The sequence below is a fragment of the Sarcophilus harrisii genome, chromosome 6, assembly GCF_902635505.1.
Source record: "Sarcophilus harrisii chromosome 6, mSarHar1.11, whole genome shotgun sequence".
In the NCBI taxonomy this organism is placed as follows: Eukaryota; Metazoa; Chordata; class Mammalia; order Dasyuromorphia; family Dasyuridae; genus Sarcophilus; species Sarcophilus harrisii.
This window is the reverse complement of record NC_045431.1, coordinates 190,577,543-190,604,531: the sequence shown is the minus strand read 5'-3', so window position 1 is coordinate 190,604,531 and position 26,989 is coordinate 190,577,543. Positions and strand designations below refer to the sequence as shown.

General features: G+C 36.1%; 1 protein-coding gene across 6 annotated transcripts in view; it reads right to left on the bottom strand.

The window, feature by feature from the left end:
- The window catches only part of CTBP1 (C-terminal binding protein 1), a 472,770-nt gene that overhangs the window by 11,759 nt on the left and 434,022 nt on the right, over positions 1-26,989 (bottom strand). For all 6 annotated transcript variants that reach the window (XM_031943991.1, XM_031943992.1, XM_031943990.1 and 3 more), the window contains 3 exons: positions 22,579-22,723; positions 20,305-20,511; positions 3,168-3,382 (listed from right to left, as the gene is read on the bottom strand). In XM_031943991.1, coding sequence (XP_031799851.1) covers positions 3,168-3,382; positions 20,305-20,511; positions 22,579-22,723 — 567 coding nt within the window. The remainder of the gene's footprint in view (positions 1-3,167; positions 3,383-20,304; positions 20,512-22,578; positions 22,724-26,989) is intronic.

Below are 26,989 nucleotides of genomic sequence, written 5' to 3'. Positions count from 1 at the left end.
AATGCACATTGTATGACATGCATAAAAACAAGTCATTATATACTAAAAGTTATGAATGTATTTTAACACGATGTGACAACTTTAGATAGTTTATCTCAATCACCTGTTTACAATGCATTCTTTCCTAATTTAAAATTTGATTCTTCTGCTGTCTCATTGAGGTGTAATGCAAATAAGAAAAATATTTTTATCTCATCTATTAATCATTCTGGTCTAGATTTTAATTCAACTCCTTGAAAAAAAAGGAATTTCCTAAGCCTCTATTCTATTCCTATGAAGGTAGCTACTTTTTAGGTAAAAGTAACCTAGGTGAGCAGGAAAATACAGAAGATGAGGGTCCCTTCATGGGGGACTTTTTTGAACTGCAGGGTGGCTAGAAGACTACTTACTACTCTAAGTACATAGACAATATTTTTAATACTGTGGCTGTTATCCAAACCTCAGTTTTTTCCTATTAAAAAATGGGAGGCAATAACACATACCTCACAAAGTTGCCAAGAGAGAAGTGCCAGTGAATTGTAAAGAATCATAGAGTCACTTCACCTTGCAGGGCCTATTCCTTTCTTTGAAAAATAAGGGAGTTTCTGGAAACTGAATGGATGTCCATCAATTGGAGAATGGCTGAATAAATTGTGGTATATGATTATTATGGAATATTACTGTTCTGTAAGAAATGACCAACAGGATGATTTCAGAAAGGCCTGGAGAGACTTACACGAACTGATGCTGAGTGAAATGAGCAGGACCAGGAGATCATTATATACTTCAACAACAATACTATATGATGACCAGTTCTGATGGACCAGGCCATCCTCAGCAACGAGATCAACCAAATCATTTCCAATGGAGCAGTAATGAACTGAACCAGCTATGCCCAGAAAAAGAACTCTGGGAGATGACTAAAAACCATTACATTGAATTCCCAATCCCTATATTTTTGCCCACCTGCATTTTTGATTTCCTTCACAAGCTAATTGTACAATATTTCAGAGTCTGATTCTTTTTGTACAGCAAAATAACGTTTTGGTCATGTATACTTATTGTGTATCTAATTTATATTTAAATATATTTAACATCTACTGGTCATCCTGCCATCTGGGGGAGGGGGTGGGGGGTAAGAGGTGAAAAATTGGAACAAGAGGTTTGGCAATTGTTAATGCTGTAAAGTTACCCATGCATATATCCTGTAAATAAAAGGCTATTAAATAAATAAATAAATAAAAAATAAGGGAGTTGGATTAAACGGTTTCTAGAAGGCCCTTTGGGGATTATTCTTGTGACTCATCTATTTTTCTTAATATACTTTTGATATACTTATGTAGAAGAATAACAATTTTTTTTACCAAAACTTTAAAATTTTTTAAATTTATTTTATCTATATTAATTACTTGTTAAGAATTACTATATTAATTTATATTTATAGTAATCACTTGTTAAGAATTAGCTTATATTTATATTAATTTCATCTATATTTAGCTATCTTATTTACTATATTAATCACTTGTTAAGAATCACTACCATAAAAACTTTACAATAGAATGATGACAAAACGATATAGCTAGTCTGATGTGAACAATAAAGGTAAAATGATGTAGGAAAAACTGACTTCTCCAAGGTGACATTAAATAAATTAAATTACCTACAGAAAACTTCTCACTGTTTCAATTCAATTTCAACTCAACAAAGTAAATACTTTGACTCCAAGTCTATATTTGAAATCGAAACTAACAATTAATTCCAGGGACAGAAGCTTAATGGATTATGATCCCATAATTGAAGTCTACCAGGCATCATTTAAAACATCCGTTAACTGGTATTTAACAAGCATTCATTATATGCCAGAAGCTGCTAAGTGTTGGAAGTACAAAGAAAAGCCATAGCAATCCTTGCCCTCAAGAAAACTTCCATTTTAACACGACCATTTTAAGCTGTGGATTTTGATTTTTTTACTTCCCATTGCAAGAAGAACAAGCATTGAAGCATTCACAGAAATCGTGGCCAAACTTAGAACAAGAACTAGCTGGATTCATACCCAGCTCTTTTATTTTCAAAAGAGAAATTTTAAGGCTATACTCAAGCTGATCTATTTTATATCTTAAGCTTTTTAAAGGACTTGAGAAGTTAGGAATCAATTTTGATAAATTCAAGACCAAATCACTCTTTGAAAAGCATCAGCCTCTGCAAGCCTTTGCTTTGAACACAAGGGGGCAGTCATACTACTTGCTCATTTTAAATTCACCAATGGCAACAAGGCCTTTTCAAGTTGTGAATTTTTCTCCACATTGGATTTGTTTCCCTCTTTGCCCCCCGGGGATACAGAAAATGTTTTTTTGGGTAGAAGGAGTCTTGGATCCCTGTACCCTTCCCCCTAACTCAAGTTTATCATGGGGAGGACTGACCAGATGCCCTCTCCTCCCATGTCCCCATTCTTTGACTCAGTCCCTTTTAGAAGGGGAGTGGAAGTCTAAATGGGAAAGGAAAAGGGGTAGGTGGTTCCCCATTTGCTTTCTTGCTTCTAAAGGTAAAGCAGGAACAGAGTGATTCATTTTCTTGATGTGGGCCATTCTCAGCTCTGCCTTTTGAGTCCTGTGGACCTATTTATTAGAACTGGAAACTGGATCATTTCCTCAGAAAATCCAGGATTCCCGGCCTGTTCATTAGCACAAGCTAAAGTAGAAAACAGCAGCAAGCTCACCCAGGAGACAATATTATACCAGTGCAGCCTTTGTACATTTGACAATGCAGAGAAGGTTTCATAAATAATTACTGAACTATACTTTTAAGTCAACTTTGGTGGCAATATAAAGGAAACAGCCATGACTTGCCTTTTTGGGAAAATTAACACAATTGGTTAAGTCTCCCCCTGCTTCTATGCAATATGCTATTTCATTTGACCCTAACAATGACCTTGGGAGGTAGATGCTATTATTAGTCTCATTTTACAGATTTAACAAGTTAAATTCAATGGGGGAAAAACTATTAAACAGATAAATGTGGCTTCAACAATTTCCTAACTGTTAGGGTCAGATAAAAAAAAGGGGGGGGGGGCAGGAAAGATTAGATTAGGGGTCACAGCTCCCTTAGGAAAAAGAAAGTCTCCATTTTGGAACACTATACATTACACCAACCCCAAAGACCAACAGGAACCAAGCGCCTGATGTGGTTACCTGCTTAATGGTGAAGTCATTAATCAGATGATGATTATGTTCATTCAAGCTGCAGTGTAGGGTTACACAGTCACTGTGAAATAGCAGGTCCTGTAAAGTGCTCACCCTCTGGAGCCCCAGAGCACGCTCAATGCCATCAGACAGGTATGGGTCATAGAAAATGACATTGAAGCCAAAGGCTTTGGCACGAAGTGCAACCGCCTGTCCAACACGACCTAAACAGAGAGGCAAAAACATATAAACAGCAATCATGGCAAAGGAATCAACTTATCTGCAAAGATAACAACAGTTAGGCCATCTCATTTAATCCTTACACTAAATCTGTGACTTAATTTCTCCAGAGAGCCTTGACTTGACATGACCTACCAAGAGTTACAGAGATAATAACTAATCAATCAACAAGCATTTATGATTTGCCTGCTCTGCATGCACAGGCACTCTGAGGTGCTGGGGACATATATGCAAGAAGTAAAACGTGTGCATGACAATGACATTCTACTACATCAGAGGGAACATCTGAACCTCAGTGTGCCAAAAGTTTCCCCATTTTCATACATAATCTTTGTGTCTGCTCACGTCAAGCCTTTTTAGGTTTTTACCAGCAGGGTTAGTATCTCTTATTTGTTTTTGTAATACACTTTCCAGGATATAATGTAATTCAATAATGCTAACGAATAACGTCCACAGCTACCACCAAATAAGAGGCATAAAACCCTCCTGTGGAGGATAGAGGCAAATAGAGAAGATAGAACAGGAAAGCTTAGAGTTAATTCTAAGGAACTCAGGAAAAGAAATTGGCTTATATATATCGCAAAGAGATCTTGAAGGAGGGAAAGGAACATATGTGCAAAAATGTTTGTGACAACCCTTTTGGTAGTGGCTAAAAACTGGAAATTGAAGGGATACCCACCAATTGGAGAACGGCTGGATAAATTGTGGTATATGAATATTATGGAATATTATTGTTCTATAAGAAACGAGCAGCAGGATGATTTCAGAAAGGCCTGGAGAGATTTACATCAATTAATGTGAGTGAAGTGAGAATCATTATTACACAGCAACAACAAGACTATACGATGATCAATTCTGATGGACGTGGTTCTCTTCAACAATAAGAAGATTCAAACCAGTTCCAATTGTCCAATAATGAAAAGAACCATCTACACCCACAGAGAGGACTATGGGAACTGAGTGTGGACCACAACATAGCGTTTGTACTCTCTCTGTTGTTGCTTGCATTTTTGTTTTCCTTCTCAGGTTTTTTTTTTTCTTTCTAGATCCAATTTTTCTTGTGCAGTAAGATAACTATATAAATATATAGACAGATATATATATATCTATAGATATCTATATCTATCCATCTATATATTGGATTTAACATATACTTTAACATATTTAACATGTATTGGACTACCTGCCATCTGGGGGAGGGGTGGGGGACAGGAGGGGGAAATTTGGAACAGAAGGTTTTGTAAGGGTCAATGTTGAAAAAATTACATGCATATGCTTTGTAAATAAAAAGATATAATAAAGAGAAATAAAAACAAATTGGCTTACAAATACTAATAATGTTTTCTCATCACATTTTGTCTTCCCAAAGTACAGATGTTAGTCTTATAAAGTTAGCTCATGAAAAATCTGAAGTATTATAGGAGCAGTGAAATTGGGTTATTATTTATCCTTACTCCACGACTGACTGCTCTTAACTTCCTTCTCTATCTCTATTGAGGGGACCACCACTTTCTCAGGTGTGAAATATAAGTCATCTTCAACCATTCCTATATGAGATGGCAGACATTTGTTGATTTGACCTTTCATATCTTTTATCCCATACACATCTCTCCACTCACAGGGTCACTGTCTTAGTTCAGATTCTGACTACTACAAGAGTCTCCAGTGGCCTCCTTGCCTCCGGTATCTCGTTTTTCCAAATCCATCTTCCCCAATTAATGTACAGAAATACTGATACCCAGCTCAAGAAACTTCAGTGGCTCCCTACTGTTTCCAGAATAAAATACAAGTTCCTCTTTTGGCATTTAAAATCTTCCTCAATCACAGTATTTACCATCACATATTTCATTTCTGCTAAGCTGGCTTACTTGTTTTTTTCTCTACACATGATCTTCTTTCTCCTACCTTTTTCTGCACTGGCTGTGCGCCTCACATAGGAAATGCTTTCTGTTCTCACATCTGCCTTTCATTAAGAGTTTTTGTTCAGACTGAGTGATTCTCTCCAGTTGTTAATACTTCTCCATCTAGAATTATTTTTTATTTTTTTGTATTTTCTTCTCTGTGTACATGTGTTTTACTCCCAGGAAAATGAAAGCTTGAGAAACAGACTGAGGAATCTGTATCTAAAGAAAACCATAAAGGAGGAAAAAGAACCCACATATACAAAAATGTTTGTAGCAGCTCTTTTTGTGGTGGCAAAGAATTGAAAAATGAGGAGATGCTATCAATTGGGGAATGACTGAATAAGCTGTGGTATATGAAGATAATGGGATATTACTGTTTTATAAAAATGATGAACAAGCTGATTTTAGAAAGGCCTGGAAAGATTTACAGGAACTAATGCTGAGTGAAACAAGCAGAACTAGGAATACATCGTACACGCTAATAATATTGTGTGATGATCAACTACAAAAAGACTTGCTTCTTCTAGGCAGTCTAGTGAACCAAGGCAATCCCAATAGAGTTTGGATAGAATACGCTATCTGCATCCAGGAAGAAAAATATGGAGATTGAATGCAAATCAACACATGCTATGTTCATTTTTTTTTCCTGTCATATTTTTTCCCTTTTGTTCCGATTTTTCTCTCTCAACATGATTCACAAAGAAATGTGTATCTCATCACTAACAAAATCCAACAGCAAGAGATACAAAGAGAAATTCCATTTAAAATAACTGTTGATAGTATAGAATATTTGGGACTCTATTTGCCAAGGGAAAGTCAGGAACTATATAAGCAAAACTACAAAACACTTTCCACACAAATAAAGCCAGATCTAAACAATGGGAAAAATATAGAAATGTGTATCAAAAAAAGTTAATATACATGTATAACAGGAAAAAAACCCAATAATTAAGAAAGTTTAAGAACAGGAACTCTCATTTCAATTTTTGCCTATTGGGGGACAATCATGTAGGTGATGTTTAACAAGTACTGGTGGCATGAACTGAATTACAGAGAAAGATCCTGGTGATGATCCAGTCCAATATCCATGTATAGGTGAAACCTTCTGCAGTATCTCACCAAGAGTGAGGTGGATCCTAAGGATGGTGCTGGGCCTAGGATGACAATCTGGGTGACTTTACCTAATTAGGGTTCAGGTTCATCCTCTGTAAGTGAAGGTGAGAGTGATCCTAACTCCTAGGGTGGTTTGAGCAACAAATGACAACATGGGTTTGCACATCCTGAAGTGCTAGATCAATGTTAATTGTTATTGAGCCTCTGTTTATTTTCCCTAGCCTGGCCACTTCTGCAATTGTTTTTGCTTTGCTCTCTGAAGTCAATCAGGGCAAGCTCTTACACAGACCAATCAATGCTCAGATATATAAAAGGTGCCCACAGGTTTTTCTTCAACTGCCCAGGCCACTCTGGATACCTCAGTCCCTTCTAGGATGATTAAGTCATCAAGAAACTTTGATTATGCTCAGAATACTTTATTTCAAGAAGCAAACCTGGAAAGTGAAGTGTTGACCTTGAGAGTCTATATAGATGGATCATTCCTACCTTGAGTACATCCCGGGCCTTGTGACAGGGGCCAAACACCTAAGCTCTAGGACTCTTGATATTTCTTAAGACCATAAACTGAAGAAGAGATGCTCACCTGCACTGGCAGATGGAATTTTTAGCTTCCTGTGTTGATGCCACCACCCCTCATTTACTATAAATGCAGAAAAGTCTATAAAATCATTTTAGAATAATTCCCATACAAAAAGGTAAATGTTTTTAAAAAGTCTGATATTTAAAGAGGCCATTTCCAAAGTTCTTGAAAACCAGCATAAGTAGTGCTTGATCCCCAGTGATGCTAGATCAGTCTACCAATCAAGGAGGTGGGCTATATAATTTCTAACTCTATGTTGGATTCTCCACTTCTATGCTATTATCTCCCTTTTTATTTACTCTCCTGCCTCTAGCTTTACAAAGGCTTTCTCTCATTTACTCCATACACCAATAGATAGATGATAAATGGCAAGTAGCTCTTAAAAGCTTACATGGCTAATTTCTTAAGTTGGCTACCATGTAACTCAAGGGAATGCTAATGGGTATGAAATACTACTAGGCAATAGTAGGTCTCAAATTCTGCTCACTTATACTATTAACCATTTCTTTTCTTACCATATGAATTTTGGGAAATTAAACATAAATCCTCAGAAAAAGGATGAAGACTTCTGGCTTTCTAGGTTAATTTTAATATCTATTCTAGCAATCACCTGGTCAGCAAAATTCTTCTCAAATCTCATCTTCCAAAAGTTCACTGTAGAAGTTTTGCTAATCTTTGTCTTGTTCCTGCAGTATGTTCATTCCAGCTTCAGGGCTATTATTTGTTACATTGCTTTCACTAGAAATTTCTCCATTTAATTTAATAAATATCATTATATCTTCTTGTGATAACCTTAAGCCACAGAGTTGCAGAACTGGAAAGGGATTTTGGGAGCTACTGGTTAAATCCTAACCTAAACCTCCTCTCTATCACAAGGAGGGCTCATTAAGCCACCCAATGCTTTATCTGATGACCTCTGGTGGAGGGCAGCCCATTACTATAGTCACTTGTTCCTTACTTATTAAGCTCAGACTCCATAATTACCTCCCACCAGACGTCTTCCTTGACGAACTTATATTTCTAATATTCTCTCCCAAATTCCTTTACCATTTATGGATATAATCTAAGTCAATGTTGTCAAACTCAAATAGAAGTGAGGATCACTAAACCATAAAGATCCCCATGAGTCACCTATTGATAGTTTTAAAATGTAATGTTATTTTATTTTTATTTTGTTAAATATTTCTCAATTTTATTTTTAATTTGGTCCAGATCCCTCCAAAAGGTTGTGGGCCATGTGTTTGACATTGGCTCTAAGCTACTATTTGATGATCTTGCTAATACTGTTTATTGCTTGCACTGAGACAGGTAACCACATACAGTACAAAGACTGATGATCAGAAGAACCCGAGTTCAGATCTTGTCTCATTAGTGATGTAACTTCAAATAACTATATAGCCTCACAGTTTTCTTATCCTTAAAAGAATGTAGATAATATCATCCTCTGCCTCAGTGTTAAGAGAATCCAACAAGATTGTGGGGGATGGTTTTGGGTATTGTGGCTTTGCAAATCTTTCAGCATTATATATAAATATTAGCTACTATATTTCCTTGTTTCCTATACATATATTGTGCTTCCACAATAGAAATGGAAATGTAGCTTCCTTATCAGAAAACAATAGGATTGATCCAAGATCTAACATGACTTCTTTTTTTTAAAAAAATAAGTATTTTATTTTTCCAAATACATGCAAAGATAGTTTTAAATATTCATCTTTGCAAAACTTTATGTTCAAAATTTTTCTCCTTTCTCCCCACCCCTCCAGGATAGCAAACAATCCAATACAGGTTAAATGTGTGTAGTTCTTCAAACCCATATTTCCATATTCATCATGCTGTACAAGAAAAATCAGATCAAAAGGAGAAAAAAAAAAGAAAAACAGAAACATGCAAACACACAATAACAAAAATGTGAAAATACTATGCTTTTCATATTGAATCTCCATAGTCTCTATTTGGATGTAGATGGCACATTCCAACACAAGTCTATTGGAATTGCCCCTAAGATGACTTCTAAGGGAAATGCAAGATGTTTCTTCCAACTCTAAATCTCTGATCCTATACTCATGCCTCTCAAAGGTAGAGAGATAGTCTGCTGCTGCTCTGTTATTCACAGGACAAAACAGCTCACTAGTAAATAATTGCTGAGTGAATAAACAGAAATGGAAAATTTCTAGGGGTTGAGGCTAGGGACTGTGCATAAGAAGGAAAGGAAGGAATAACAGAAAACATTTTTAGTGGCATGGCCTTTGCTTTGAAAAATGGGCCTTGATCCAACATTATAGGCATAGAAAATAGAAGGAAAAAAATACAACTTTGTAGATAATAATTACAACATTGCATTCACTTAATTGGTACTTGCATTTCCCTAGATTTGTAACAAAAAAAAAAAAATCCTACTGTTGACTTCATTCTCTTAAACCACTTGTTAGAATCTTGAAAGGGACAGTGAGCAAGCCAAGCAAGCTTTGATATATTGATATATATATACACACACATATATATATATATATATATATATATATATATATATATGCACAATTCTGCTTCTTCTGCTCAACCTCCTCTGTCCAGACCACCACTGAAGAATACAGCTTGGTACAATCAAAGAGTTAAGGGTGTGACTTTGCCCACTTGTCCCTGTGGCTTCAATTAAAGAAAACTTATTAACTGGAAATGTTAATTGCTTATACCAGACTGGACTATACCCATGATAATGTCATTTAAATCCCAGAGATGGCTTGGGATTTGGTGGATGACCTTGAAGCCTTCAATGTCTGACCAAACCCTAAGGATTTCACAGCACCTACTCCAAGCTGCCTTTATGGCCACTGAAACAAATTTCATTCACCCATTCCAAACAGGAGAAGTCTTCACATGCATGGGGTAAATATCCCTCTAACTCACTGTCAGGTTAGAGACCTACTGGTTATCCTTAATGTGCTTTAGTCCATTTGCCAAGACAATTAAGGGAAACAGTTTGGCAACTGTGCGTGTTACAGCTTCTTGGAACCAGATAAGAGTTGGTGAATCAGGTAGACACCAAAGTTGGACTAGAAGCCACGTAAAAGGTTTAGCAAGTCCTCACACCAGAGGTACTAGTCCTCCCTGAACACTCCATACATTACTGATGTGTAGGGATAATTCAAATACAAATCAGATCTATTTTCTTCCTTTGGTCTAAAATAAGTTCTGAATAAAAATTTGCATAATCCAGATATAAGTATGTAACTTTTCTTTTTAAAATTAGAAGATGTTTGTTGCCTTCAACTACATTATACACAAAAGGGCAAATAAAAATCAGCATGCTTCAGTAAGCAAACACAATGAAAAGGGAAAAGAAATGGGGAAATAAATTTACACACACACACACACACCATTCATGTTTACTCAACTGGAAAAGAACTTAAATACATCAGTTTTAGTAATGCCTAAAGAAGTAGTTTTAAAATAGTGAAGCTTTTATAGGAAAGGGTGTTGTCCAAATTATGGTAACTATTGCTCATGTAAATGAGGCATCCCCCATGGAAAGAAAACTCAACTGGAGTTTGAGATAGAAGGGATTTTTAATATCTCTTTTGCCTTTGGTGGCTAAATTCCTTGAGAAGGCTGTCTATGTTAAATACTTCCACTTCCTTTTGATCTCTTTATATTCTGGCTTTCAGATTCATTATTCAATTGAAACTACTTTTTTCAAAAAAAAGAAACTGCTAAAAAAAAAAAAAAGAAACAATTTTTTTTCAAAGTTATCAAGGATCTCTTATCGGCCAAATCTAATGGCCTTTTTTCATTCCTCATCCTTCTTAACCTCTAGATCACCCTCTTTTCCTTGAAGTTCTCTTCTCCCTAGGTTTTTAGGATACTACCCCTTTTCTGGTTCTCCTATTATCTGCTATCTCCTCAGTCTCCTTTGTGGATCTCATCAACTCTAGAGATTAAATTATCAACTCTATGCTGATGATCCTCACAGCTATTTTATTAGCCCTGCCCTCTTTATTGACTGACAGTTTCACATCTTCAATTGCTTATTAACTTATCTAAACTAGAGGTCCAATCAATACCTTAAATTTAACATGCTAAAAACTGAATTTGCACCAGCTCTGAAATCAGGAGGACATGAGTTCAAATCTGACCTCAGACATTTAATACTTCCTAGCTATGTGACCTTGGGCAAGTCGCTTAACCCCAATTACCTCAGGGGAGGAAAAAAAAAAAATCACTGAAAACTGAATGTTATCTTTTCTTTAAGAACAACAAAGAAGCAAATACCTCCAACTTCTCCAAACTATCCTGGTACAGTCTAGCCTCTCCTCATACACTGACTACAGTAATGGCTGACTGTTTGGGATATGTGCCACAAGCCCCTCCCTACTACAGTTCCCTTCTACTCAACTGCCAAAAATTATTTTCCTAAAGCTCAGATCCTCTCATGCCATTCCCCTAACTTAACAAACAAGTGGCTCCCTATCAATTCCAGGACAAATATAAAACTTATTCAAAGTCTTTCGTGATCACATACTTTTTGATCCAGTGGTATTAGCTTCTGTTGCTCCTTGAGCAAGATATTGCATTTCTCAATTAAGGGCATTTTCACTGGCTGTCTACCATCTCTCTTCATCTCTGCCTTTTGGCTTCAATGTTAGCTTACCAGCCAAAATCTTACCTTCTAAAGGAAGTCTTTCTCAACACCTTAAATCTAGTGCCATCCCCCTGTTTAATGATTTCCTATTCTCTTGTATACAGATTGTATGTATACAGCTGTTTGCATGTTGTTTTCCCTAAATAGACTGTGAACTTCTTCAAAGCAAGAGCTTTCTTTTAATTTTGTGTTCCAGAGCTTACACAATGCCTGGCACATAGGACATACTTAATGTTTATTAGCTGACTGACAAGAGGGTGGGAAAATCCCTGATATCCCATCCTCTCCTCAATAGCTAACTATTTTTTTGTAATACAAGCTCTCCTATCCTTATCCTCTAATAGTCCTTCACTCTCTCTGCTGTGTAAGCCCTCAATCCTCCTATTTCTGAGCCTGTCCGCGCCTCTTGGGGAAGTTATATAACATAATAATCTAACTGCTAACCAGGTGTCCAAAGCAACAGCTGTGCAGGTGCTACTGGGAAAATTCTCTCCCCCTTTCCTGTTCCCAACATACTTACATCCATTCCCCTTAGATCATCTCATGGCTTTGGCAGGTGCACTTGGAGGCACTAAGTGTTTCAAGTCCTGCCTCCCTTCTTTTCTTTTCTGGATGGGGCAGTGAGCTGCACAGGATGAGCCAGCACAGATGGGTTGTAATCTTCACAAAATGATCATTATAGTATTTTTCCTCCCAAACCCATCCCTCTTTCAAACTTCCCTATTACAGCTGAAGGTACCACAATTCTAGTCACATTGGTTCCCAACTTTGGTATCTATCCCAAATTGTGGTAAATCTTATCATTTCTACTTCTATACAATCTCTGGAATCTGGCCCTGGCCACTATCTAGTTTAGGTCCTCATGACTCCTTGGCTGGATTGTTGCAAGAGTCTTCTAACTACTCTCCTTCCCTCATTTCTCCTTTCTGTGATTCATCTTTCACAAATTGTCAAAGTAATTGACAAGTCTGATCATGTTACTGCTCCATTCAACAAATCCTGCCCTCCCCCATTAACTGTAGCACTAAATATTGTTTCACCTTTAGCTCATTTTTTTGAATAAGTTTTATAATGTACCTGATTATTAGCAATCTATGCATATAGTTAGTACTTAAATAACTATACATATATTGGGGATATATGCTCAAAAATTATGACCAGTGAGGTACAGGATCAAAAAAGTTTAGAGACCACTGCTTTGAAGAACCATGAATGGGGCCTGACAGCAGCTACTGACTACCTAAGAGCTACATGGAAAACCTATGGTGTCAACTGGGGATTTGTGACCAACATGATTGTGACTCCTCATCCATTAGGAAAACTAGATATATTTTATCTAAAATCTACACACTCAAAGCCACAGGCCAAACTTATTTGAGGTTTTATTAGGAAGAAGCAGAAAATTACAGGAAAAAAGGAGCTTCTGTTGCGGGAAGTGGAATGCTTTTGTGGAGTTGCAGAACGTGAAAGCTAGGAGGGCCTTTAGAGAAATCTAGATCAACCTTAGCTTTGTAAATGAGGAAAGTGGTTCAAACAAGGTCAATAATTTTTCCATTGTTACAGAGTGAGGTAGGTAGTAGAAGAGGAAGTCTCTTTTACAATTCAATGTTTCTTTGATGTGCACATTTAGCCCAATTTCTCCTTGCCCTTCTTCCCTTTATATGTTTGTAGCATAAGAATTAATGCTGGACCTGACAGGAAGGCAGAATGAATTCTTCACACTGCAACAGAGGTGTGAGGCCCCTTTAGTTTACTCTCTTTACCCAGGTAGAAATATATACTTTGATGATTTTCAACAACAACAATTGTAGGGAAACCAGATTTCCTTTTTAACTCTAATAAGAGTTGAAAATTTTAAATTGACCTGCTTATACTCAATTATCCTAAATAAAACCTTACTGATTTTGTTGTTTAAATGTACAAATACATTCTATACATTTCCAATATTGCTATTTAAAGTTTTAGAAACAATATTACATTTCTCAAAAAGGCTAAAAAATGAGGATTTTAGAGTTCAACATTTCAATGAAAAAAAAGATGAAGCTATTGATTAGAGAAATGCAAATTAAAACTGAGGTACAGCTTCACACCTATAAGATGGGCTAAGATGACAGGAAAGATAATGATAAACATTGGAGGGGATGTGGGAAAACTGGAATTCTAATGCATTCTTAGTGGAGTTGTGAAATGCTCCAACCATTCTGGAGAGAAAATTGCCAAAGGGCCCAAAGGGTATAAAACTGTGCATAGTTACATCTTTTATCCAGCAGTTAGATATAGTGTTTGTATCCTAAAGAGGTCATAAAAGAGAGGAAAGGACTCACATGAGCAAAAATATTTGTAGCAAACCTTTTTGTAGTGGCAAGAAACTAAAAACCGAATGGATGCCTGAATGGAGAATGGCTGGATAAGTTTTGATATATGAATGTAATAGAATATTATTGTTCTACAAGAAATGATGAACAGGCTGATTTCAGAAAAGCCTGGAAAGACTTATATAAACTGATGCTGAGTGAAGTGAGCAGAACCAAGAGAACGTTGTGCACAGTAAAAGCATGATCATGTAATGATCAACTATGATAGACTTAACTTTTCTCAGCAATGCAGTGATCCAAGAAAATTCAATAGACTTGAGATAGAAAAAGCTATCTGCATCCAGAGAGAAAATTATGAAGACTAAATACAGACTGAAGTATACTTTTGTATACTTCTTTTCTTTGTTGTTTATTTGCTATTTTTCCCCCTCATGGTTTTTCCCTTTTGCTCTGATTTTTCTTTCACAACATGTAAATGATTATACATGTATATATAACCTATCTCAGGTAAGAGAGGGAAGGAGAGAAAAAAATGTAACTCAAAATCTTACAAAAATGAATGATGAAAACTATTTTTACATGTAATTGGAAAAAATAAAATAATACTATTGAAATAAAAAATAATGCACAAACTAAAAAGAGGAAAGATAATGATGAATTAGAATGTATGCTTTTTTTGTTGTTTAAGGATACCAAAACGATTGCTAATTAATCATCTTTTTGTCATATATTTGGTTAAAATAATAATGGTTAAAATAAAGACTTACTTTGGACTTAAGTATGATCCTACTGCATTATATGAATTTTTAAAATTTCTTTAATAAGTATTGAGAACTAATGTGTCCATCCCCATGCTAGAAATTGTAAGGGATGTGAAACTCAGTGCCTGTTTCTTAGGAATTTACAGTGTATTTGAGGAACCTCAATATCTAATCCCACACTTGCCCTGGGAAATAACAATAATAACCAACATTTTCTAAAGAAAAAAAAAAACTGAATATAGTGAAGTTAGTAGAAGTAAGAGAACACTGTATACGGCAACAAGAAGACTATGTGATGATCAACCATGATGGACCTGACTCTTTTCAACAGTGAAGTGATTCAGGCCAATTCCAATAGACTTGTGATGGAGAGAGCCAATGCACCCAGAGAGAGAACTGTGAGGACTTAGTATGGATCACAACATAGTATTTTCACCATTGCTGTTGTTTACTTGCTTTTTTTCTCCCTCTCTCATTTTTTCCTTTTTGATCTGATTTTTCTTGTACAGCATAATTGTGGAAATATGTATAGTAGAACTGCACATATTCAACATCTATTGGATTACTTGCTGTCTAAAGGGAGGGATGGAAGGGAGAAAAACACAAGGTTTTTGCAAGGGTGAATGCTAAAAACTATCTTTGCATGTATTTTGAAAATAAAAAGCTATTTTTTTTAAAATGTCAACTCCTAGGCATTATGGAAAACCAAATCTTCTTTGGCATTTAACATACAGCCATTTAGAAAGAGTTATATTAAAAAATATCCTCTAGACTTTTTTGTGTGTTGTTCAACCTGAGTTGGCTGACTGCCTTGCTTTACTAACTGGCTATGGAGTCTGGACAAAGGTGGCAGGTAAGCAATGAAGGAAAAGGAATGAATTCAAAAAATATTTTGAAAAAATAATCAAAAAAGATTTGGTAATATTGGATAGATGGGGACAAAGCTGAGGAATGATGACTACAAGGTTCCGGCTTTAGGACTGAAAGAAATCTGATGTTATTGCTTATAATAGCCAGATGCAGATCAATTTTATAAGGCAGATCATGAACTTGGTTTTTAATATAGTGATTCTGAAGTAACAGAGAAAACAAAAATCATTGGAACATTATTTGGAAGAGTAACACTTGCAAACAAATCTGAGCATTACTTTACTTATGTCAAAGGGGGATTTATTACTGTTTTACTTTTGCCCTGAAGAAACCATGTATCCTGGTTAGATTTTTAACTAGACAACTTCATTAACTTCATTAACTCTTAGGGGCTGCCCCATTTTTCTGGTATGTTAAAAGCAGTTAGCACTGCTAACTCTTAGTTATGTCTTAATGGACTCAATCTCTTGCTCTCTTGAATGTATTCAGATGAAGTCAAGGGTCAGGAATAAAAAAACAAAAACTAAAATAAAAACCAACCAATTGAATAATTCACTGAAAACACCTCTATGATTTCAAGGCTGGTACTTTTAAATATATAGCTACTACTCGTTGGCACCATAGTTACCATTCTGTCTGATGGCTAGAAACCAGCTTTGATCATAGAAGAGACTATCTTATCTAGCTTTTGTCTGAAAAGGGAACCCTTTTAGTATGTAGCATACCAAACAAGTAGTCATTTAACCTTTACTTGAAAGAAAACCCACCATTTCCCTTCATTCCTCCACATACTCTGAAGAAGTCCATTCCAACTTTTAGGTAGTTCTAATTATATAAGGAAAATTTTCCTTAAACCAAGTATAAACTTTAAATTTATTTTTTCCCCCAAATTCTACCCATGGCTCCTAATTTTGTCCTTCCAAGGCCAAGAAGAACAAATTCAACACAACTGCTTTTCTCCCAATCTCCCACTTTAGAGATAGAGTATGTAAAGTATTTCAGGTGTTAGCAATGTCAGTCCCACCAATCCTGCCTCCCCCAAGCCAATTTTCAATATATAACATGACTTGAGAAATATTTACTGAAAAAAAGAATAGATGAATGAATAAAATCTTTGTTTATAGGATACTGTATAGTCAGAGAATGCTGAGAAGCCTTATTACTACCATTGCTAGGGGACTCAAAGCACTGAGTGTAGAGTCAGGAAAACCTAACTAGGTACTTAAGAAACACTTGTTTTAGGGGTAGCTAGATGGTGCAGTGGATAAGAGTGCCAACCCTGAAGTCAGAAGGACTTGAGTTCAAATCCGATCTCAGACACTTAATACTTTCTAACTGTACGACAGTGGGCAAGTTACTTTACCCCAATGGCCTAAGGAAAAATGCTTATTTTCTTCTCTGATCTATGGGCTATAGAATTTACCCAGATGGTGAATCAGTTCAATTAACCAATGGAGGTCAAGATGTACCCCTGTCTGATCAAACTCTCTAAGAAAGATGTTACTTATTTAGTAATTTATTGAGATGTACTTATTTAGTACAATAGACAACGTACATAGACCTTGACTACAAATATCTCTGTTTACAGTGAAACTAAACTGAAGTCATACACGAACTGATGCTGAGTGAAATGAGCAGGACCAGGAGATCATTATATACTTCAACAACAATACTATATGATGACCAGTTCTGATGGACCAGGCCATCCTCAGCAACGAGATCAACCAAATCATTTCTAATGGAGCAGTAATGAACTGAACTAGCTATGCCCAGAAAAAGAACTCTGGGAGATGACTAAAAACCATTACATTGAATTCCCAATCCCTATATTTATGCACACATGCATTTTTGATTTCCTTCACAAGCTAATTGTACAATATTTCAGTCTGATTCTTTTTGTACAGCAAAATAACGTTTTGGTCATGTATACTTATTGTGTATCTAAGTTATATTTTAATATATTTAACATCTACTGGTCATCCTGCCATCTAGGGGAGGAGGTGGGGGCGTAAGAGGTGAAAAATTGGAACAAGAGGTTTGGCAATTGTTAATGCTGTAAAGTTACCCATGCATATAACCTGTAAATAAAAGGCTATTAAAAAAAAAAAAAAAGAAACTAAACTGAAGTCAAACTAATAAATATAGTTGCCCACAGCAAGTCAGCTAGTCCTGAATCATTTTTTATCTGATAGACTAGCATTCTAGTGATAGATATGAGATTAATGCAAATCCTGAGCCATTCACTTCAAATAAATTAACATCATTCTATATGTCTATATGTTGAATCTTAATGAAATGCACAATATCAAGGTCACTCACAAGGCTGTTTTCTCTTGCTTTGTGATAAGATTAGCTTAATTAATAAATTCTCAAAGAGATCTGAGACTTGCATCTTCACTAATAAAATAGATTTTTAAGGTAGTCACTGTCTTGGGTGAATTTCACCAGCAAAGTGTCCTTGACCATATTTTACATATTTATTAATGCCTTGAAAATACTAATTAGCATGTATGTCATGGTCAAGTGAGATTACATAAAATTAAAAAGATTTTACACAAATAAAATAAATATAATTTAAAATTAGAAGAGAAACAAGAAACATCTTTACACCAAGTTTGATTAAAAAAAAAAAATCTCATTTCTAAGACCCATAAGGAACTGGGTCATAAATAGTCATATTCAATTCAAAAGAATAAAAGACATTCTAAATTGATAAATAATCAAAGGATATGAAGGCAGGTTTCAGGGGGAAAACCAAGCTATTAATAGTCCCATAGAAAAATGCTCTAATTTACTAACAATTAAAGAAATGCAAACTAAAATAATTTTGACACATCACTTCACAGCCATCATATTGGCAAAACTGACAATAAAAAAGAAAAATGGCAAATGATGGTGGTGCACTACTGGCAGAGCTGTAAACTGCTCTAGCCATTCTGAAAAAATTTGGAACTATGCCCCCAAAGCTATTAAACTTTGACCCAGTAATACAGCTATTAGGTCTATACCTCAAAGAAATTTTTTTAAAAAGAGGATTAAAAAAAAAGTTCTGATTTTAAGTAATAAAAAATTGTAAACTTGGGTGAATGGCTGAACAAATTATGGCATATGAATATAATGAAGTGATACCACACTATAAGAAATGATGAAGAGGAAGGTTTTAGAGAAAGCTGATAAAACTTGTATGAACTGATGAAAAGTGAATTGGTCAGACCCAGAAAAACAATTTCTATAATAATAATAGTGTAAACACAAACAATTTTGTGAGACTTAGAAAATTCACTTCTTCACTCAGACTGAAGAAAAAAGCATTTTTTTAAAAAAATGTAGCTAATGAGGGAAACTTGTTTTGCTTGAATATACATTTATAAAAAGGTTTTGTTTTCTTAATGGGGAAGTAGAAAGGATGGGAAGGAGAGAATTTGGAAATGAAACTAAAGCTGAATTTAAAAAAGGACTTAGAGTAGAGATGATAAATGGGGCATTCTGTTACAGAAGACAGGATGGGAGAGGATCAAAGGTATGTGAGAAAAAATTGTATTTATCAAGAAGATGGAGTCACTTTTTTGAGAAAAGAGATAAAGGAGAATATAATAGAAGGTATTGAGTGATTTGAGATGAAAAGAGGAAAGAGGAGGTTTTTGGTCAATAGCTTCAATTTTTTTCAGTGAAGTTTAATGCTAGGTCCTCAATTGACAGTAGGGAAAAGATATAACATGAGAGTTTGAGGAAACAAGGAATGATTTGGAACAGTAGATGTCAGTGGAATAGTGAAGCAATTAGGGAATTATAAAAGTATTGCTGTGCTGCAGTAAAGACCTAACTGATATTAGATTAGCATAACATTATGTCATATTTGTTACATGATAATTTGCAGCCGGCCCATATGATTTTCTCCAACTGTTTAGCAGCCCATGAATAAGAATTAAAGGCAGTGGAATAATCCAAGGTTAGGTCTTATCAAGGCATGATCAGTGACAGAGTAAAGGAAAAGGAACCTGTAGAGTTGAAACAGTTCACTAAAAGATTAAGATAGGGAAGGAAAAAAGAATGCACCCAGTGACTGGTTGCTTGCCTAGGAAAGAACTGAAGTATGGGGGGACTGAAGGTCATGGTGAGGATGGATACAGGATAAGAAATGCTAAGACTTAGAGGGAATGCACAAAGACAGATAATAAGGAAAAGGAATTTCAGATTTTGAATAAGGAAGGGGAACACTTTTGGGGCATCACCCCCAAGTGGCCAGATTAAGATCATGATAATTTCCGTGTGTAGCTGAAGGGGAGAAGTAGATCATGGGAAGTAACCAGAGAGGAAGTGGGAAAGTAGAGTGTTTGAAGGAGATTCTATACATGCTTTAGTGCCTTAGTGTGAAAGCCGGACAGGAGAAGAGAGAAAGATTATGAGCCAATCACTGAGGAAGGAGTGTCCTGAGGACTGGTAGAAAATAGCTACCAGAATCTTGACTAAGTGATTAAAATTTAGACTGAATGCACCTCAAAGAAGAGAGGTTACTGAGGAATAGTCATAGAAGGAGAGTCTCTAAGTGGCAGTGAAGAGTCATTCTCTAGGTCTCTCTTTTCTTATTTAAAAAAAAAGAGAGGATTAACCAGACAATCTCTTAGGTCCTTTCCAACTCAAAATTCTCTAATCATGTAAGATCTCAAGTTTGAAGAAATGATGAAAGTCAAAGTAAAATAACTGGCAATGCCACGTTACCACACCTAATCCAATAATGCCCAACGTCTCCCCTCGAATCCTGGCAGCTCCAGAAGCAACTTCCCGGATCTGTTCCACACTTTGGACTCTTGTGCCTTCTCGCAATGCCTGGTGGAGCCAGGTAGTTCGTCTATATAAGTTCAGGATGTGGCACATGGTAGAATCCGCAGTCTCTTCTACAGATGCAGCTGGTACATTGCATACGGCAATTCCTAACAAAGAGAAAAAGCAAGAGAAACACACACACACACACACACACACACACAATTACTTCTTTTTCTTTTCCTTTTAACTTTTCATTTGAAATTAGGGTTCACAAATAAGTAGTTCACTGTCAATTCTGAACTGAATTTGTTCCATAGCAACACAGATTTTTGGTCTGGACTTCATCATAGTCTAAGAGAAAAGGGCCAAACTTCGCATGCATAAATACAGCCTTCATTCATCTTTTATACACCTGTAAGAGCAGTAATATTCTTATGACTTGGCATCCTTCCTTATGAGACAACATTACATTTTATGTGACTTTCAATCAGATGGAATTTAACCAACTTATCTGAGCCTCAACATGTAGCCAGTGGCACAGATGGGAAAACAGAACTCACTAATACTGGATGTTTCATGCCTCCTTAGCCCATCCCTCTCTTGAAGTTTCATTCATAGTTGTTATAAGCATACCCAGATTATAGCGGATATGAAGAAAATATTCAGTAAAGCACAGTTCCATCTTTATAGTCAATTCTTCCTCTTCTTTCATTTGCTCACTTTAAATGATCTGGCTCTTAAATGCCTCAGAAATAATATTTTATCAAATTAGCAGTGAAACAAATGCAGCAACAAGTTTATGTTATTGGGACTGTATTTTTTTGGCCAGTGATAAAATTTCAAATGACTGAGTATTCATTTTCATCCTCAAAATCATCCAAAAACATTTAAAAATAAAGTTTGTATGCTCTTCCTGAAGCAGTCCCACTTCTTCCCTGCTGTATTTGTGCTGCTTCTCTATTATTTTGGTCCCAGGCCAAATATATGGCCAAGTTGCCGGTTGGGTCTGTCACATGTAGTGCCTACAATTATGTTCAAGTTATTTGATTTCAAACAATCAAGAAAAGTCTCACTGCACAAATGCATACACCAAGAAACAACAAAAAGCTAAACTGGCCTACTTTCTCTTCTCCACTGATTAATGACTGAATTGTTTCAAGGGTCCTTCTTTTCAAAGAATCTCAAAATACTTTACAAATATCCAGGGAGAAATACCTCACCCTCACCAATGTAAATAGTATCATTACAATTAACTACTAACTATGGTTTCAGCAAGTGATAATCAATTGAAAATTGACACTCATTTTAAAAAGATATTTCTTTTTTAAACTTTGTCAAATCTGAGAGAATGTTTTTCATCATTTGAGAAAGGTTCTCCAAACTACATTTTTAATGGAGGCAGGCTAGAGAAAAATCAGAATACACTTGAAACATATACTATACATAGTGATTTTAGCACTTCAAAAAAGTGCTACTGGCAAAAACTTGGGAGAAATGAACAAAAACTCATGCTTTTTTGTCATAGGGGATCCCTGACAATTTAAATTGTTCTTAAAAAGTTAAACTCCAAATGATGTCCATTTACATTTAAGGAATAAAAAACTGCTCAAAGGCCCCTCTATTCTTCAGAAAAATATCTTTCTGGATGATCATGAACAAGACCTTAGTCACTATGGAAGCTAATTTTCACAAATAGAGAAAATGAAGTAAACTCTGACTAGAATGATTCCTCTATCCTAAAAAGTAAACACATATATAAGCAACCAATATAAGCAGATCATTTCAAGAAAGAAAAAAAAATCAGTGAAAATTATGCTTTTTAGCTTTGCTTTCTGAATCATTCCAAAGTAATGACTATTTTAAATTTTTTCTTAAATTTTGGTAAACTAGAGCATAGAATACAGAATACTATCAGCCATGGACCTAACATTCACTGTTCTGTTTTCCAATCTGAGTTTATGTTCTATGCTGCAGATCATAATTGGTCATCAACAACACAGATACATTCATTTTATTATCTGGAGGGAGAGCTGTACTGAAGTTTACACTAGAGGCAAAAGAAACTATTAACTGTAAATATAGACACATTTTGTTTACAAAATGAACAATTTTTGTGGTGCTGATGACACTGGGAATACTGTGCTGGGATTGTGTCTGTTTAAATATGAAAAACTCCCATACACATAATTTAAAATTATAAAGGTTTAAATAATAGCTTACTGCAATACTCCTACCTAAATCCCCAGCAGACTTGATGTCGATGTTATCAAAACCACTGCCAATTCGGACAATTATTCGAAGAGCTTTGAATTTCTCCAGATCTTCTCGTGTTAAAGTGATAGTATGATACATCAAGGCACCCACTGCTTCATTTAGTACCTAGAGTCAAGAGTAGAAAAAAGTTCTGTAAATGCTAATTTTTGAAGACCATCAAAGAGATTGCAAAATCATTGATAGGACAGGGAAAAAATCTGCTGGCTTAAAAGATGTGCATGAGTCCCACCCACATATATAAATAGTTGTCTCTGCTAAGTTAAAATTTTTTTTTTAACCTCTTCTTATAAGAGCATAGTCATATGTCCATGGGTAACATGCTCATGTTTCAGGAGGGCAGATTGCCATGAAAACCACATAAAAAGGTTTGTCTGACTGTCAGAAGTGTATAGCTTGATTTCTACTAGGCTCCCTCTCCTTGGCCATCCAATCTCATTTAGTTTCTTCACATTAGATCTTGTTATCTTTTTGATGACTGCCTTACTTGACAAAATCTGACTTTAAATCTTTTTTTTTTTTTTTTTTTACTGAAATCCTGAAAGATATAATTTTGGAAATCACTCAGGGACTAGGGAATCATTTTTTAATGTTAATTTTTTTTGACCTTTAAGTAAATGCCCTCATTTTATAGATGAGAAGGTAATTCTGACAGAGCGGAAGATTTACCTAAGGCCACACAGGCATGAAATAACAAATCTAGAATGCATAGCCTTTAATTCTAAGTCCTGTTATAGTTGAAGCTGTAATATATTTAGTGCAGTAACCCAGAAAAAAGTTGGAGGTAGGGACGAAGAATAGCAAGCTTTTATCTACTATCTTTTTGCCCAGTTAGCACAGGATTCTTATCAAGATGCCATGAGTATCCTCTTGAATTAGTCAGTAATCATATTTTCAGCTTCCAAATATGTACCCTAATTGAATATGCACTGGGAAAAGATTCTTCAGTGTCTACTATAGACAATGAAGAATTTCTGAACACCTAGAAAATATTTTCAAATTAAATATCAGTACTTCCAACAATAAAACCACTCCCTATTTGTGAGAATTTTTTCATACTAGAGAATTTATATTCTTGCAGAAGTTACAAAGAACCTCTAGTTGATGTTCTGCTCCTCTAGGACCCAGCTTCTTAAACTGTGGTCTCAACTCCATATAGTGCCTCCCAACTGAATACGGGGGGTGTGAAATTATGATTTATTGACAGTAAATGTTTTATTTGCATACCTATTTTATACAGTCATATACACTGGGGTCATGCAAGAGTTACAAACGGAAAAAGTTTAAGAAGTCCTGTCTAGAATAAAACCAGGACATGGGTGCCTGCCTAGGGGTACTGGGTGAAGATTGGTCTCTTTCTTTTATTTTTGCTGAGGCAATTGGGGTTAAGTGACTTGCCCAGGGTGACCCAGCCAGGAAGTGTCAAGCGTCTGAGGCCAGATTTGAACTCAGGTCCTCCTGACTTCAGGGCTGGTGCTTTATCCACTGTACCACCCAGTTGTCCCAGATTGGACTGTTTCTTAAATTTGAGGAAAAGCCTAGAAACTGCTATAGTCCCTAATTCCCTATCCCTCTTCTTATGAGCTATGCCAAGTTCAAACTTGTCAAGACCAGGATATATGGCAGGATCATGGAAAGGCAGGAGGATGCTGGCTCTGACAAGGAACTATATGTGCATCTCCCACACTAAGGTAACAGAGGCCAAGACCTGCTGCACTCATGTGAATCAATTCAGAGAATTTGTAAGGAGGACCTGGTTTATGGGCAGGAAGGTCCTCTGACCCAGACAAAACTAGTCTTGCCTCTTTAGGCCACAAAGGAGAATGTAGCCAAGCTAGGTTGAGTTACAATAAACAAAAGCCAAAGAAATCTATGATATTCCTGATGGTTGTAAGTAAGCTAGCTCTTTAGTAGATTCCTGAAAGCAAGACCAAATCTTCTTGATAATTTACTCTGAATTTTCTTTTCTTCTTTTTTTAAAATACAAAAGTGGTACTACTGGCTGGCTTTGAGCAATGTCTCAAGTAGTAGGAATGGCTCACAATGAGTCATATACACAATTTCACACAACTCCCATTTATTGAATGGGAGTTCAATAGTTATTGGGACTGGGGAGTCCCAATGGGAGTTCAACTAGGATAATGGACATTCTAGAGCAATGGTTCACCCAGGGGATGGCATTCATGGATACAGTCCTTTGAACTAAGAACGAAGTGGCCTTTTTTGACCCTAAGTGTCTAGTATATCTGTGTGTTCAATTTTATCTGGCTCTCATCCTCTGATTATCAAGAGTTCCTCCTGTAGCCTCCATATAGAGGACCCACCTAGGTCAGGCAAACTTTTTTCTTCTTCTTGTGGCTCTGCTCTTGATTCTCTAAATTCCTTTATCATTCCTCTGCTCAGGAATGTCCTCTTTATTCTGCCCCCTTTCAGTTCCTTTTATGTGTAGTCTTCTCCTACCATCAAGTAAAAAAGCATTTACTATGTTTCAGAAACTCTAATGTTAGGCATTAGAAAGTAAACTCTGTGAGGGCAGGACCAATTTTCTCTTATATTTGCATTATATTTGAGGCGATTAGGTAGTAAAAGGATTTGAAGTTAGGAAGACCTGAGTTTGAATCCTGACTCGGAACATTTACTAGCTATAACATTTCCTAGCTATTTAGCAAATTATTTATCTTCTAATGCGTGCAAAATTTCCTCATCTGTAAAGTGAGAATAGGATCAAATGAGTTAATATTGTAATGGGCTGAGGCTTGAGTCGATGCACTGAGGTCCCAAGCACGTGAGGCTAAATAGTAATTGGACTATACTCTATTAATACATAGGCTTGGAGAAAGAATGGCCCCCGTCCACTCTCTGTGCAAGTCCTGATATGTTGTATAGGAAATGACGATTTTGGTGGGTGGAGGCAGAGGGGCAGGAAGAGAGGCTGAGAGAGATTGCTGGCTGGGTTTGGTTCTGGTGCCTGCTGGTCTCGTGGCTTCTGGTCTGGCTAGTTTCTTGACTCAGCTGCACACATTGCTATTGCCGATTCCCTTCTACCTCCAATCTTTCTTCATCTCTACTGAGAATAAAGATTGAATATTTTCCCCTAACCTGATTTCTGACTCCAGCTGATTTTAAAATATGTGGTCATCACATAATATATATAAAACCCTCTGCAAACCTCAAAGCACTATATAAATGCTTGTGTGCAGTTAGGTGACATAGCAGATAGAGGATGGCATGTTGGGCCTGGAGGCAGAAACACTCCTCTCCCTGAGTAAATGTGGCTTCAGACTCTTATTAGCCATGTGACCATGGGCAGGTCACTTCCCCATTTGCCTCAGCTTTCTCATCTGTAAAATAAACTAGAAAAGAAAATGGGAAACCACTTCAGTGCCCTAAGTGGGGTCATAAAGAGTTGGACATTTCTGAAAAATAGCTGAACAACAATAATAAATGCTAGCTATGATAATGGTACCAAAGGCACAGAACATGACTTGGCACCTAGTAAGCACTTCATACACGTTTGGGGACTTGTCTGCCTGAACTTTATATTTTCTTTAAGCTAAGTTCAATGGAAGTGGCATTCTCTTTTTCTATTTCCTAGTTTTGCTGATTTTCTGTGTAATGGTTCCTGCATGGGATGTGTTAGAGAGATGATAGTTGAACTTGCAAATCTTTGGCTCTGGAAGAATCTTTCAGTGAGGGATAAGAGATTAAAGTGTCAAACATATAGCATGTGACAAGACACACTGCTTTAATATGGTCTGAACTTAATTAAAATGTAACTGGGAAATATTTAACAGAATAAACATAAAATAATAAAACATATTATATTTTCAAACTTAGTATGTGGTCTGCAAGGATCCTTATATATGGTCCCTGTTCTGTCTGAGTTTGTCATCACTGATACAGAGGAAAAAGAGAGACAAACAGGTCTTAAGAGAAGGAAGAAAAATCCCAAATTTTATGATTAGAAAACAAATGAATAGATTCTCGCTAAGTTGGAAAATGAAAAGGCTTAGACTAAAGATGAGCTATTGTAGAGAATGGATAAATCATAGGATCAGTGGAATTCTACTTTATTCAACTTCAAGAAGTGATAAGTTAAAGTTGGATGACTTTTAAAGGGAGGCAAAACTAAGATCAAGGGACACACACAGAAGCAAGAAGAAGGAAGGAAGAATGTCTAGTATCTGCATTAGGATGGGAAAAAACAAAGTCCTCCAAAGAATCACTCTGGAGGATGTCAAAAATTACTAAACAATGAAAAAGATGTCAAGTGTAGAGAGGAATTTACCCGAGGAGAGGAGAGAAGCACCATAAAGGTGGCGGAGTCATCAAGAATTACTAATGCTATAATATTGTCAAACACCTCTCCTTTTC